The sequence below is a fragment of the Adiantum capillus-veneris genome, chromosome 24, assembly GCF_014529385.1.
Source record: "Adiantum capillus-veneris isolate H3 chromosome 24, ASM1452938v2, whole genome shotgun sequence".
In the NCBI taxonomy this organism is placed as follows: domain Eukaryota; kingdom Viridiplantae; phylum Streptophyta; class Polypodiopsida; order Polypodiales; family Pteridaceae; genus Adiantum; species Adiantum capillus-veneris.
This window is the reverse complement of record NC_140954.1, coordinates 138,116,818-138,132,310: the sequence shown is the minus strand read 5'-3', so window position 1 is coordinate 138,132,310 and position 15,493 is coordinate 138,116,818. Positions and strand designations below refer to the sequence as shown.

General features: G+C 43.1%; 1 protein-coding gene across 21 annotated transcripts in view; it reads left to right on the top strand.

Moving 5' to 3' along the window:
• Positions 1 to 14,754, top strand: part of LOC147427228 (uncharacterized) — an 86,628-nt gene extending 71,874 nt beyond the window's left edge. For 11 of the 21 annotated variants that reach the window (XR_015186160.1, XR_015186158.1, XR_015186162.1 and 8 more), the window contains 2 exons: positions 12,011 to 12,205; positions 14,461 to 14,754. Coding sequence is in view for 6 of the 21 variants with exons in the window: in XM_086498324.1 (XP_086354450.1) it covers positions 12,011 to 12,201 (191 nt within the window). In the remaining 15 variants the exon portion in view is untranslated. Of the gene's footprint in view, positions 1 to 12,010; positions 12,206 to 14,460 lie in introns of those variants that run through there. The other 10 variants (XM_086498324.1, XM_086498321.1, XM_086498322.1 and 7 more) reach the window with 3 other exon arrangements.
• Positions 14,755 to 15,493: the final 739 nt, after the last annotated feature.

The window sequence follows — 15,493 nt, the reverse complement described above, 5'->3', positions numbered from 1 at the left end:
AGACTCGGAAAAGCTCATGTACCCTATTGTTGTAACTTGCTTCCTTGAAATCTTCAACAAAATTGTCCTTTTTACTTGTGCTAAAGGGAATATTGTCAAAGTCGACGATGCGGAAGCGTAGAGCAATGGGGAGAATACACGAGAGAGAAAGAGAGAAAGAGAGTCCGCTGAACCAACCAACCGTGGCAATGAATTGATACAATGTACAATGGGGGCAAGGGATCACATATATATCCACCTAAGTAAATTGCCCTACCCAGACTTTGACAAATAAGTAAAATAAATGCCTAAAAGTCAAAATAAATAATGGGATCACTTAGGGCAATTCACTTGAGATGCCAAAACAATAACACCCTCTATGTAGCTCATAGTGGAGATAAATAGTGAGACCAAGTCGATGGAGAAGCTACCATGGACATCTCACAAGTGGCCACCAACTAGGTACATGTCAGTTTTGCTACCCTCACCTATGTACCTTAGAAGAATGCCATCTTGAGCATCGATTGCCTTTAGAAAATTGAAATGTAGACTACACTACATCCAAGAACTCCCATTCGTGAAATGTGAACACATCATGTCTAAACTTTCTAGACAATGAACTTTGAAACACATCCTATCCATAATGTGACCAACAACAATAAATTGATGCACTCATCCATAGTGTTTTAGATACGTCTGATTAGTTCCTTGCCAGATGCATCATTAGGGCCAATTTGGATGAAATAAGGGCTGTTTAAAGTTTCTCTATTCTTGATCTAAGGGTCAAGGAGGAGCCACATTTCCAAAAGTATGGCACTTTTGTACACGTGTCAAGATCTCCTTCACTTGCTTCTGTAATATTTTGAACTATTTTAGCCATAACTTTTGCATATGAACTCCAAATTTAGTGCTCAAATGGTCCATGGGTGGCGCTTGATGACCTCTATCCAATGAGTACCCATGTTGAATAGTTTTTATAAGATCTTTATGGTCCTTTTTAGGTTTCCCCTTTTTTAGATCCTTACACGGTCCTTTTTTCATCCAAATGTGTGCCTTGAAATCCAACCTAGGGTTTCAAACATCGATAACTTGAACTCCAACAAAGGGTCCAAGTTAATTATACAGAGCACTGTTTGCCCCTCTCTGCCACTCACAAGCCTCTCTCTGGCTGAAGTTGGTGGTGGTACTAATCTCCATGTGACTAGAAGGCGGGAGTCTGTGCCTACATAGACTCCACTACACAAGCAACCTCTTTGTTGTTCTTCCCTGAGTTACTATGACTGCTTTTCTCCTGATGCTTGCTTTTATCTTTGTCCTTTGTAGGATCTCTCGAGCCAAACAAAGCGTCGTGTCACATTTATAACATTGGTTGTCGGACCTTGTGGGTATCGAGGTAGCTAATTGAGTATTGGTACTATCGACCTCGTCAAGCGTGTCTTTGCCTCTTTCCTCTTGCGAACTCGTGCATTTGCTTTTGACTTCACAATCCTGAGTCAAACAAATTGACGGCTTCCTTGAGAACTTCGCCTGTGCATAGGCCGCTAATTGGGAAAGGGTCGATCCACTTGCCATAGCTGATAGTTGGTGTTGGTCATGGTTGTCGATGCTGAAGCAACATAGAAACAAGCCCTTGCTTATGCCTTTGATGCCAAAAGCATAGCACTTTGGGCCTCCCTTGATCATACATTTCAAAATGCTTTGCAACGAGAGGTTTTCTCTAGCCATCATTGAGGTAGTGCCTTTCAAAATGCTTTACAGATCACATGATCACAGCCCTCCAAGCCTTCTCTACGTGCAACATTTCATAATACACATAGAAAAGCTGCCAACAAGGTTTCCTTGGCTCAAAGCCTCTTAAAATGTTGCTAAAATATCTGCACTATTGAAACATGTTTTAAAACGAACCTGAAAAATCCAGCAACATATAGACAACGTCTCAAAACGCCCTTCAGTAGACCACCCCGTCAGCAGATTTCAACGGCATCTGAAAACGCCGATTTTACCAGCATATCAAAAGGCAGATTCCGGCAGCACATCAAAATGCATATTCTGGCAGCTTATCAAAATGCTATCAATCTTGGAAAACACTAGCGACCCTATAGCTTTTCAAAAATGCAATCTGTAGCAAATCTTTGGATCTTCCTCTTCTCTGTGGGTGTTGATTCTCTCCCTTGCGATCAACGAGCACAAAGATCTGATATCATGTCAAACTTGACGATGCGGAAGCATAGAGCAATGGGGAGAATACAGGAGAGAGAGAGAGAGAGAGAGAGAGAGAGAGAGAGAGAGAGAGAGAGAGAGAGTGCTAAACCAACCAACCTTGGCAATGAATTGATACAATGTACAATGGGGACAAGGGTTCACATATATACCCACCTTAGTAAATTGCCGTACCTAGACTTTGACAAATAAGTAAAATAAATACCTAATAGCCAAAATAAATAATGGTATCACTTTGGGAAGTTCACTTGAGATGCCAAAACTCTAATAAATATACCCACAATTGAATTGTGCAATCAATGCCCAATAAACAACAAGACACCAATACTCAAGGAATGAGGTAACAAGTCCATAAAGAGCACAGGGGCTGATTATTGAGGCACCGATGTAATCTTGGAGTGCATATTGCAACTCGCTTGTATGCTTACTGCTGCATACACTCGAACCTGTAAATATAAGCATACATAGTGATTTTATGCACGATGGAGGGGCAAGATTGAGATTTACAAAGGTGTTTTCGTGTTGCTGTTTAGCCTATAGAAGGTTGCAATTCAAAATTGCTCGCCGCTGCCGCGTCGTGCATTATCGCTAGACTACCCCCCCCCGCAGCCTCTTCGTCGTTGGAGTTTTCTTTGTTGTTCTGGTTGCCATCCATGCCAGTAGGAGAACGCCTCACCCCGACTTACTCACAGTAGCAGACATAGATGGAGGCTCGTGCTCCGCCACAGAGGGACTCAGATGATGCCTCATCCCTTGACCCCGCCGAGCCCACGATCCGACTTTGCTGTGTCGCTAGCAGAGCAAGCGAGTCTTGCAGTAGAGGTAGAGTGTCTTAGACCACCTCTGTTATTTGCGAGATCATTGACAATTGTCCCCGTAGAGGTACACTACTTCCTCCAAGCCCCCTTCTAGCAGAGGTGGGAAAGATTATTGACATCCAGCTTCTCGAGCGAAGATACTATATAATTGAGGTTGAGACTCCCGAGATGATTGTTAAAGTCATTTCGATGAGTCCATTGGCCATCGAAGCAATCAAAGCTTATTTTCGATAGTGGCGCCATGGTTTCGATCCAACTTCGGATGTTTTGGTTGAGGAGATAGATATATCCATTTCGGTCTGCTTTCCCGGCTTGAGGAGGGATTACTTACCGCTTCTTTCCGGAATTGATTGCGAGATCTGGATAGTCTTGGAGACCGTGCGCACGACAGCTTCAGTTGCAGCCAAGGATACTAGTATGCCTTTAGTACGTGTTCTGGTTCGTGATACTCGTTCTCTCCCGAAGGTGGTTCTTCTACCTAGGGTCAGTAGGGGGTGTTACGCTAGAGGGTGGAGTATTCGGGACTCTCAAATAAGTGCTTCATTTGCAGGCAGATGGACACCTTAGTGAAGATCTGTCCTTGCAGGATATCTCAACCCACAGTGCATGGTTAGCTCTCCAGTGTTGAACATGCCTGCAGACACGTACCCGGGACACACAGGTTGACACTTCAACAGAGGCTAATGCGATAGGGACGGGCTCGTGACCCCCCCTTCCCCCTCCGAGTGGCCGATCTCCTCCAGCTCAGCAGCATTTTGTTCCGACAAAGAACGTTTTGACCCTTTGCAGTAGGAGTACTCTGAGAAGCCCCCTCCACCTCAGCCTCACCACCGCAACCACCTCATGAGCATTTTCCAGAGCATAGAACCCTTTTTTCCAAAATACACATTTTTCACTTATTTATTAATAAGTGACTATGTTGGAAAAGTAAGTAGGTAAAGTTGCTAAAGAACTATAAAAGAAAACCATTGCGCACTCATTAGAAGCAGAAGAAGCAGTACACAAAAGGGCAGACACCCGCAGCAGAGCAAGCAGGTACCCACAGATCCCAACGTTTTCTCAAAGATCAGCCCAACGTTTTCAGTCTCAAGCAATCAGCATTTTCAACCACTACCACCGCCATTTTCAGATCCCAGCACTTGGCGTTTGTAGATTGCAGATCAAGCCTAGCGTTTTCAGTCATCAGCACTCCGAACCAGCAGAATCTGCTAGCGTTTTTGGTTTTCAGCCTTCGACACTACCAAGTCAGTCCATAGCTTCGCAGATCTCATCCTTCCCGTAGCACATCCACATCATCCCTTCAGTTCGACCAACGTTTCAGGTTACAGTCCTTATCGTTTTGCTAGGCATCGTCGTCGTCACCACCACCGTCGTCGTAGCCGACATAGTCCCAGTTTCCTGCAGCAGATCAGCCATTCCAGATTTCAGCCTTTTAGCCCTAGCGTTTCCAGTCTTCAGCCCGTCCTTGTCGTCGCAATCTAGACCATTGTACCAGATTTGTGCAATCTATCGCATGGACCTCTCTCTCCATAGAGAGGGGGACCCTTGGAGGAGGATTTGAGAACCGTTTGGACGGCTCTCAACTTAGATTGTCGACGCCTTAGATATGGTTCCAAGTGGCTCCTTTTTGCTCTAGAAAATGTGTTTGAGCTTTTTAGAATGTAGATAATGCAAGTGGGAGGTGTGGGCATCCTCATCTTGCCCAAGAAGTTTGGCACATGCGGAAACTGTCTATTTGCGGTGCCCGATCTACAGTGATGCGTGCACCATCTTAGAAGTGGTAAAAAATGGTATGTGATTATGTGGCAATGATTTTTGGGTATCAAAGACAAAGCCTACAAAATTGATTTTGTAGTCCATTTGGAATTTTTCCAGCAAAAAAAATGCCCGTTCGGGGTCAAAATTGACCAAAATCAGGGCTAGAAAGGTCAAAAAATAGTAAAAAATGGTGTGACGAGCCCATTTTTCGTGACATGACGCACGGTGACGTGATTTTTTAAGTGGAAGGAGAACTCTTGAAGCCAATACTCAGCACTTTCACTTGTCAAGAAGTAGGGTTCCTGTAGGTGGTCTAATGCAGTCCCGTCGCGTTCGCATCCTGTTTTCGAGTGTGTGGAGGAGTAACTGAGAGCTTTTTCTCTTCAATTTTGCACTTGGGAGAGTCTATGGAAGTTCTGAGGTTTCCATGGATGTGTGTGTGCGAGGAATTGAGGGAAGAAGGTGCAGCTTTTTGCAAGACTATATGACCCTATATCGGTGCCATTAGGGTTGGGGTTACTCCAAAGAGTCCAAAAGAGTGGAGTTTGGTGAAGGCTTTCCAATGGTTTGACACGGGTCTTTTGTGGCTGGAGTTTTTGATGGTTTTTTTTGTATATTTTGGTCACCATCAAGTGTGATTTCAAGTGTGTGTGTGTGAGATGGAATTTAAGTAAATTCCTTGTGTTGTGTTGAGTTGTCTCGGTGTGTGAGTGTGCGCACGGCATCTTTTGCTCCATCCTTTGGCGATCCCGCTGAGGAGCGGAAATTTTCCGGTTGTGCATCGAGGTGATGCAGTCTTGCTGTGAAGTTTGAGCATCATTGAAGAAAAGTGGTGGTTTGGTTTAGGTGCAAGACTTCAAAATTTGTGGAGTTACTTACACAAGGGAGAAGCGACTTTAAAGGGATGGCATATAGTTGGCCGATGTTCACAGGGAAGGAGGATGTGAAAGATTGGATTGTTGACTTCGAGTGGCATACGCTTGGTATGCACATTGTGAATAATGATGAAGCAAAGCTTCATGTGTCTCCTTGCTGCAAAGCGGACCTTTGGCAGCCCATTGAGCCTCTTCTCGGCCATTCCTTCTCCGCATCGAGTGCTCCCATCGTTGTCTATCATTTGCCCCATCATCAGCTGCGTTTTCAGCCTTACTTAACGCGTTAGATCTACCGGAATTCCATTCTCTCTAGTCTCTATCATCTAATCTATAGTTTCTATCATCTGATCTCTAGATAGTAGATACTAGAGATTAGATGATCGAGACTAGAGAGGGTAGAATCCTGGTAGATGAACCATGATAGGTGAGAAAAGTTCTTAATCTAGAGGATAGCGAGCGTAGAGAAGGCTTCAACAATGAGCTTGAGGCTTTAAGGCTCAAGCTTGTGGTGATCCCTCTTACTTTGACGAGCACAGTTTGCTCCCCACCGTCCCCCACCCCTAGGAGCCCTTCCCCTAATGGGGGATCTGATCTTCTGACAAGAGAAAATAGTCACAAAATGTATGCTAGCCACTTATTAGTGGGGCTAAGTTGATAATTTTCAACATATGCATAGCTCTATAAAGTGTGTTCCCTGCTAATAAGTAGGATTGAAAATAGTGTAACTCATAGAACACACTTAAACAATGTAGTATCCGGACGTCTGTACGGATCCGCCTTATTTCACTGGAGATTGTTTGCAACAGTGACTTGCAACGTGCAAAGTCCATCTGCAGAGCCTTTTCACGCGTGTTTACCGGTAAGCAATCGTATCTACCGTCTCTCCCTCTCTCTCTCGCACATTCCTTTGTGATTCTCTCGCGATAGCACATGCGTTTTTGTCACAATGTCGTGTTTCCATTGCCCAATGTGTAGGTCCACCATGCCTCGCAAACCTAACCCAGTCTGGAGCGCACACACCAATGTCATTGCGGTGGTAAATACAGGAGGGCAAGCAGGATCAAGAACACGGACTAGGTTGCAAATATTGTGGAAAGCAAAAGACAAGTACGGTGACGTGTGTGTTGAGGCACCTGGCATCGGCACTATTGGCCAATGCGGAGGATGCAAGCTTGTTATGCGAGAGATTAAGGATGCTTTGATTCTGGAGCACTTTCCGGGAGGGGGTCTTCCCTCGTCCAAGGGAAGAAAGCAAATAAAGCAACGTAGGATGCCTTGCAAGATGTATTATTGCAGATTTTCCAGATGCAAATACACAGTACGAAAGGGACGTTAGCAGGAAAAGGGCTCGTTGTTCTCAAGATGTAGATGAGGATACAGATCAAGGGACACACATGTATACACAGTCTACTTTGCCTTCACGTGTCCATGCACAGTCTTGAGTAAAAGAGAGTCAAAAAATTGCAGAAATAGGATTGCTCGCACTCTCATAGAGTGCAACATTGCATTAAATGCCTTGCGGATAGAGCAATGGAAGCGAATGGTACGAGCCATTGCACAAGTTGGTGCCACAAATTCCTGGAGTGGCTTGGATTATCAGAAGATGCACAAAAAAATGTTAGATGAGGAACGAGAGATCATTGATAAAGCATTGGTCCCAGTGAAAGTTGGGTGGCAACAGTTTGGTTGTATTATTATCTCTGATGGATGGAGTGATATTCGCAGACGCCACATTATCAACATCCTTGTTTCCTCTTGCCTTGGTACATACTTCCTACGTGCTGTGGACGCGGGCAAGGCTGGTGAGCGTATTTTGGTAGAGTTTTTTTTTGGGCACATTCGGCAGGCCACAAGGAGGTAGGGAAGGATAATGTCGTACAGGTATGCTTTTTAGAAGCCAATGGCCATAGTTTGTTACTAACAAGATATTGGTCGTATAATGGTCATTGGTTTTGCAGGTTGTTACGGACAATGCGTCCAACTGCAAGGCCATGGGGGAGATGGTTGAGGTGGAGTTCCCTCGCATAGTTTGGACTCCATGTGCTGCACATTGCGTCGATTTGCTCATAGAGGATATTGGCAAGTTGACTTGGATACAGCTTATTGTTTCTGATGCGTTGAAGATGACTACTTTCTTTCGCAAGAAACATCAAGCACTTGCCATATTCAGGAGTCACAACACCACTAGACATGGTGCGTCCCTCGAAGGCTAGGTTTGTATACATGTGCCTAGTACTTCAGAGGCTTTACAGGTTGAGGGATGCACTGTTGCAGACAGTTGTGAATCCTAAGTGGCGGTTGATGCACCATGCGCAGACTGAGCCTACCAAGTACATACAGAGAAAAGTGCTTGATGAGAGCTTTTGGGTAGAGGTGTACTCTTTGGCAATGGCTCTCTAGCCTCTATGTTCTCTTGCGTGTGACAGACATGGAGGGGTTGACTCTTGGCCTTCTGTATCATCTATTCATGCAAATGAGGCAGCACATAGCAGGCTGCAACATATACCTCCGTGACATCAGAGCGGTAAGTCAATGCATTTGAAAATTGGTACTTGGAAAGTTGGATGTTGTATTTGTTTCAAGTCTTAACTGTGGAGTCTTGTGAATTGCAGGCGGGATGACATCCTCGCTATTGTGGAGAGTAGATGGACGTATATGAGTCGTCCTATTCATGGGATGGCTGCTATACTCCATACTCTCTACGAGACTCCAGAGCTTTTTACAGAGAGCGGTTTGCTCAACTTGCGATCAGAGTACCTAGATAGAATGTTCAATGAGGATGAGCAATTGGACCTTGACAACGAGATGAGCAACTACATGAACAATCTGGGACCGTCTTTCTTGTGGCGTGTGTCTTTGAGGTAGGAAGCTACCAAGCTTCCTGTCACTTGGTGGCAAAACTATAGAAGAGCCGGGCTTCCAAATTTGTGCAATCTTGCACTACGTATTCTCTCACAGATATTCTACTTTCTCGCATAAACCAAGCAGTGCGTACTACGCTCGGGTATTTTCCTGGTTTTCATTTATTCCTTTATCTTGTGTATATGACATATGTCTATAGGATTGCTCAGTTGGTGCTTGTGAGTGCAATTGGAGCGCCTACTCTCTCATACACACAAAGATTCGAAACCGCTTAAGCATTGAGCAATTGGAGAAGTTGGTCTACTGTCGAGCGAACATGAAGTTCTTGCGTAGTTTTCATGCTTTGGATCACCCAAGCAGGTAAGTCTTAATAATAGAGCATTGCTACTTTTGAGCAGGGAGATCCGACTCAAGTGAAGATGGTTCCCGATCCTACTACATAGGAGATAGATTGTCGGATCAGAGATGAGCAGGAGGAGGTTCTTTGAGAGCTTCATAGAGAGCTTGAGAGCGTGGATCGACGGGTCACTAGATAACGAGCACGAGCCCTGGCCATCCTTCTTCGCTAGGAGGTTGCAGATCTAGAGAGAGCACGACAAGAGAGCATTCGTAGAGGCAAGCTGCCTGTGCGTAGTAATCGTGGTCGAGCGAATGAGGCAGTGTGTCTCATTCTGAGTGCGGAGGAGAATGACCTAGTTGAGCTGCTGGATGCAGATGCTTCAGGAGATTTCACTATTGTTGAGCCAGAGTTTGATGAGGAGGGCATTGTCTTGACAGAAGGAGACATGGCCTCTTCATCTTCAGAGTCCGATAGGGATGTTTGAGTATCTTGATTGCCATGTGGTATGTACTTTGCAGCTGCTAGCATCATAGCATGCTTCCTAGTTTACTTTTTTATTGAGTCAGGACTCCTGCTTTGTTCCACCTTTGTTTATTATGGATCATTAGATGTACTTTTTGTTTTATGGTTTCTATCATTTTGGTACTTTTATGAGAATCGAGATTATGGTTTACCGTTTATGTAATTTGTTATTAAATTTGAAATTTTAGGGTATTTGTATTTGAGAGAGACTGAAAGCTTTGAATTGTATCTGTTCTTGAATGTTGCATGCCGAGCAGTGATCAATGGTCAAGACTTAGGAGTCATCCCTCGTCGGTATTCGTGTGAAAGCCTCAGATGTGTAGTTATGGAAGCCTTGGAAGTTGGTTTGTAGAGCACTGAACTAACATCCCTGGACTCTGGAGTGGTACTTATAAATATACTATCAAGTACAAACTGTATTGTAGGTTTTTGGCTTCCAAAAAAAAAACCATACGAATTTTACGTACTTAACAACTCAATCCATTCGGTACTACGTACAAGACGTACCGAATACATACCGTACCTTACGTACCTTTCCACCTTGCACTTGAAATAATAGTGTCCTTCAGGTAAGCACTCATCTTTTTACAATTTAACCTCATAACAGTTTCATTGAGAAGGTTCTAAAGCCTTTTTCATATGTTTTCCAAGACATAAACTTTTCTAAAAGGGGGCAGTAGTATATTGACAAGGGTCCTACTATGGCAAGATTAGGAGGACTAGGAGATGGGCAAGGCCTAAATGAGTGGTTGCGCCTTGGAGCAAGGCCTTGTTACCAGTCTGACATGTAGTTCAGGGGTTCCTATATAGAATGCTATATAAGGGTATGGTTGGGAGGAGATGAGCATGTCAGTGTATCAGGAAAAATATGAACTCTTTAGGGGCTCTTTGGGATTAAAGTTAATTGGAGGCCATCCAATAGGAAGAGTGTGTTGGACACACTCTATGCGCTCAAAACACTAAAGCCTCCCCAAAACTATTTCATACCTAAAAATTGATTTTCTCTCTCAAGGTCGATAGCATTTTTCAAGCAAAAGATGGTAATAGATGCCCAAAACTCCTTAAAATACTTTAAAGCTTCAAGGTCTGTGGGCTTGATTTGGTGTTTGTCTATTCATTGCTTTGTGCATATTTTTAAAGGGTTTACATTTGCGGAGACAACCACAATGCTTGTATGTAAAGATGTGCATTATGAGGATTTAGGGAGGCTTTTAGAAGAGAACTTGGGTTTTGTGGACGGCATGCACAATGGAAATAGGTACCGTTGTAAGGTTGGAGCATCATGTATTGGGATACACTATTTAAAATCCCGCACCTCCTTGTACATACGATTTCACTATGATCATTGGATGTGCAAGTTTGGAGTGTGGACTCCCTTACAGTGTGTAGATGGAGCTATTGCAAGCTTTGACATTATAGTGAGGATTCCCAATGATGCTTTGGAATTTGTCCAAGTGAACAAGCACTGGACTCTCAGCAACATACGATAACATTTAGCCATCATGGGTTTTGAGAACCCTCAACAAGCTCAATTTCATCTCCAAGGTCACAGGGTGGGGATTGTGAGTGCACAAATGCGGTGCGTGAAAGGGGAGGAGAGAGAGAGAGAGAGAGAGAGAGAGCACAGGATGTGGGTGGAGCAGCCCAACACTATGTGTGTGTGAGAGAGCCCCTTATTCTTCTATTTAGTAAAGAATAAAGTGTGTATAAGAATGAGCTGTCGGACGTCTCTGGCATGTCTGATCGGGTAAGAGGCACACCGTTTTTACCTCAACAATCTCTCACTTAAAGGCGAATGTGCTGATAAGTGGTACTACTATAAGACCTAGTAGTAGATACGAGTAGGTAACCATGATTTCATGGCTTGTCACATTATTTAACATAGAATCACATTAAGGGATCGGAAAAGGGTCTAGAATTATCACAGCATTCAGAGAGCCATGTTTCCTTGTCTACCGGCGTAATGAACCCAACCCTTTAAACTTTGTCAATATTTTTCTTCACTTTCATGCATAGATAGGGTCCATGCAATATCTCTACTGGAAAATAAGCCTCGCAACTTTTGTAAGCACTATCTGATGCTGAGCAAAAGATGATTTGAGCCCTTTCATATAAGCATATGACCATGCAAACACGTCCTTGAAATCTCTCAGCAACTCTTTCAACTTTTGTTGGAATTTTCCTTCAATATCTGCACTAATCTGGACAGATTTCAGCTCCAACTTAGTGTCAAGGTTCAGTTTCACAAGTTCTTCCTCTTTGACCCTTTTACAAAAATATTTTTCTCTCAGAAAGGATTTTTTTTCCACATAAAATCTCAGGCCAGTTCGGTATTTTCGCCTCAGAAATGCTTCAGATATGCTCCTCTACTAACTGCTGTAGCCCATTTGAGTTAACATCTTCTGCATAATGCACTGATTTGGCTTTGGCCCAAGCTTCTTATACTTTTTAATTTTGGGGTGCTTGGACTGTGACTCATCTTTTACAAAAACTTCTGCCTTGCTAATCTTTCCTTTGCTGGTGCTTGCTCTATGTTAATGTGTTTAAGTAGTAATTCAGCTACACAATTTCAAAGATCCCACCCTACTATTTCAATTTCCATGTGTAAACTCTCCTCTGATCGTTCATTTTCACAGTAAACGAGGCCATTTCAAACTCGTTAATGCCGAACTGCGCGGATAGTGCCACTGAAAGCACCTTGACTTCTGAGCCTCCATTCAACACAGCGACTCCCCAAAGACTGACTGTCACCACGAGCACTTGCTCATCATACAGAACAGCTAGCACCGGCTCGGCATTGTTGATTGCTAAAATGGTCTCATTATAATCAGGTTATTTTCTTAGCCTGCTTGCCATCTTGGTTGATTTTCTTGACCAACTGCTCACATAATTATGAGATCAATTCTAGTAACTAGGCTGTTGCCATCAAGAAAGACAAACTGTTCACTGTTCCCAAAGTGTGATTTCTTCTATTTTCAAATTCTTTCTATTCTTTCGGCTGCTTTTTACCGGCTTCCGTAGTGATCTCGACAAACTTTTCATCCCTATGCAGGGGATACTGAAAATGCACTTCTCTTACTGAAATACTCAGCTCATCAACACTATCCTGCACCACTTGTGCTTGACTGCCGGCTTGAGGTCCTTGCTCATCCGAAGTCTGCTTGCTATGCTGAACACTTTGCGGTGCAGCCTAGGACTCATTGGCCGGCTTTACAATCTCCTCCTCTTTTTGGGTTGCCATGCCCTATCTCCAGACTTTTTGCCTTGTCCTGGGATTGGCTGACCCACTTCCTTGTTACCTATCTCCAAGGTTGGCTAGTATGGCTATTGGTGGAACTACTGGATGACTTGTCCCTACCTTGTGCTCTTACACTTGTGCTACAGCCCTGCTCGGCAACTCTGGCTTTGTAGCTGCCATGTGTGCATTGCACTCAAGCCGCGTGGACAAGTTACTACCACAGGTCAGCATCCGTCTTAGTTAGTATAGCTTAGGATCTAGCGTGACACCTTGTGAGCCTCTAGAAGAACGTGCATGATCAGGTAGGCCATAGTTGCATACCCTCACTTGCACAATACAATCACTTAAGCATATAGGCATATGAACAATCACTTAAGTCATTTCTTAAGAAGTGATTTTGACATGAAATTTATAACAAGTAGGTAGGGAAAATGGTTAAAAACCTATAAAAGAGTCACTTGGCCTTTAGTTTTTACATAGAGCAGAACCTAGTACGCGCAGGGGCATTCAACACCCACAACACCTCAACACCTAGCGTTTCCATCGCTAGCACCTCAACATCAGCAGTGTTTTTGCATCAGTTTAGCCCAATGGTTTTACACCAATTCAGCCCAACATTTTGCATCAGATCATCATCGGCATGAAGTATTCAACATTTAGTCTTTGTATCAACATTGTTGCAAGTAATCTAAAGCAAGTACTTGCTCTAAGAATAGAGCAAGGGGGCCCTTGAGCTCAACAAATCTTGTGATTGAGGCAGTTTGCTTCTTGGACATCTTTTTGGGGGACCCGACATGGTGTGTCATCTCTCTCTCTCTCTCTCTCTCTCTCTCTCTCTCTCTCTCTCAGCAATTCCAAACACCGAGCAAAACTATTCGAGCAAACGTAAATTTCGAGCGAAATATGTCAAATTCACTCAAAACTTTACTTTTTCATGAAAGCTAGAGAGAGAGGGGAGAATGGTGAAGGCAAAGAAAGAGAGATAAAAGGAAAATTAAAAAAAAACAAGCATGAGAGATAAAAAGAAAATACTTTAAGGAGAGTAGGTTACTCAATTCTCCTCTCTCTTTATATTTAAAACGTGGGATAGAGAGAGAAAAAACAATGCAAAGAAAAAAGAGAAGCTAGAAATCGTTTGTGGGAGAGAATTCACGCATGTGTGTGTGTGCTGTAAAATAAACAAGAGAAGAATGAAGAATGATCTCCCACATGGGCACATGTGGCTACTGTGTGTGTGTGTGTGTGTGTGTGTGTGTGTGTGTGTGTGTGAGAGAGAGAGAGAGAGAGATTAACCAGAGGTTATTCTAGAAGACATAATAAAAAAAAGTGGGATGGGTTTAATGCCATGAACAATGGCATAAGAGATATTGTTTGGGTTTCTTTGATGATCTCTCTCTCTCTCTCTCTCTCTCTCTCTATATATATATATATATATATCCAAACATTCAAAATAGTTGATTGCAAAAGTATACCAAAGCATTGTTGTTTTATTTCTCTTTGTTGTTTAATTAGTCTTCCTCCCCCTCCCCTCCCCCTCCAAAACACAAAAAAGAAAAAAGAAAAAGAAAAGATTACTAATAAACTGATCAAAGGAAATCGTTCCTTTGCATGATTTTTTTGGCTTGCTTAGATTTTTTAGTTATAATAGATGTAGGACATATGTACATAATTTATGGTGCATGTATATATTTTAGGGCTACGTTTCATAGAATGCTATTGATGCTTATGTTATGGTAAGCAAAATGCGAGACGTGGATTCCATTAAATGAACAATATTATTTAATGTTTTGTTGACAATCTCGGTGCATCGTGTACTATTAACTTGTTTTCCTTGGGTTGTGGCTTTAGAAGAAACTAGTATGTGACCCGCGCGTTGCTGCGGCCAAGAAGAAGGTGTCCTTCAACCGTTGATCTTCCGTCACAGTGAAGGTAGATGCCTATGATTCTCATGTGAGCTTTTAGAGCTCTTTAATATGCTTGTACATCAACCATCGCTATAACTACTTTCTCCATGACAATGTATGACAACTCGCAAGTTCTAAGCGATCTCCGTCAACCAAGCACAAATCTATATTTTAGATCAACACTATGTCTATCTTTTTGAGTGGAAGATCTAACAATTAATGAAGTGTAATTGCTCTTCATATTCTCGTGGATTGACGAAGAGAAAATCGACTTCTAGTTGGTCATGCCAAGATCCAGCACATCCTCCTAATCATGGAGATTTCGTCCCCCCCCCCCCCCCCTTTAAAAAAAAAAAAAAAACTCACCCCCTTTTGTGTGTGTGTGTGTGTGTGTGTGTGTGTGTGTGTGTGTGTGTGTTGTGTTTAAGAATTATTAGCTCAATTTGAGGTCTCTTGGGATTGAATTAAGTAATGGGTTTCCTTCGCATGATGTCTTGTCTTGCCATCCTATGTTTCTCTCTAATGAGGCGGATAATTTGTGATTAGGCTAGAGTCCCCTTCGCACAGTTGATATGGGACCCCGGTGAGTGGTAGTGACCCTCTTAGTGGACTAATGGAGAGCTAGTGTCCTTTGAATATAGTGTTTTCATTGAACATAAAAGTCGGCATTAGCATCTCCTCTCACCATCCTCACCGATCAAGGCACCAGTCATGCTAGCAACTCTCCCATGTTTCTTTGGTTTAGTTTTGGTCTTGCATTTGGGGCATCAGAGTCAATTGAGTCATCAAGTGCTATTTGTTATCACTTAGGATGGATGTGTTGGCCATGACCCAATACGCCAATATCACACTTCATAACAGGAGGAGACACTATGCCATTGGTGTTGGACATCGTATGCACAATTGATCTGGCGAGCAGTGGGTTGATTGCTTCTCAGAGGTAGTATCTTGGTAGTATTCATTATGGATTTGTGACT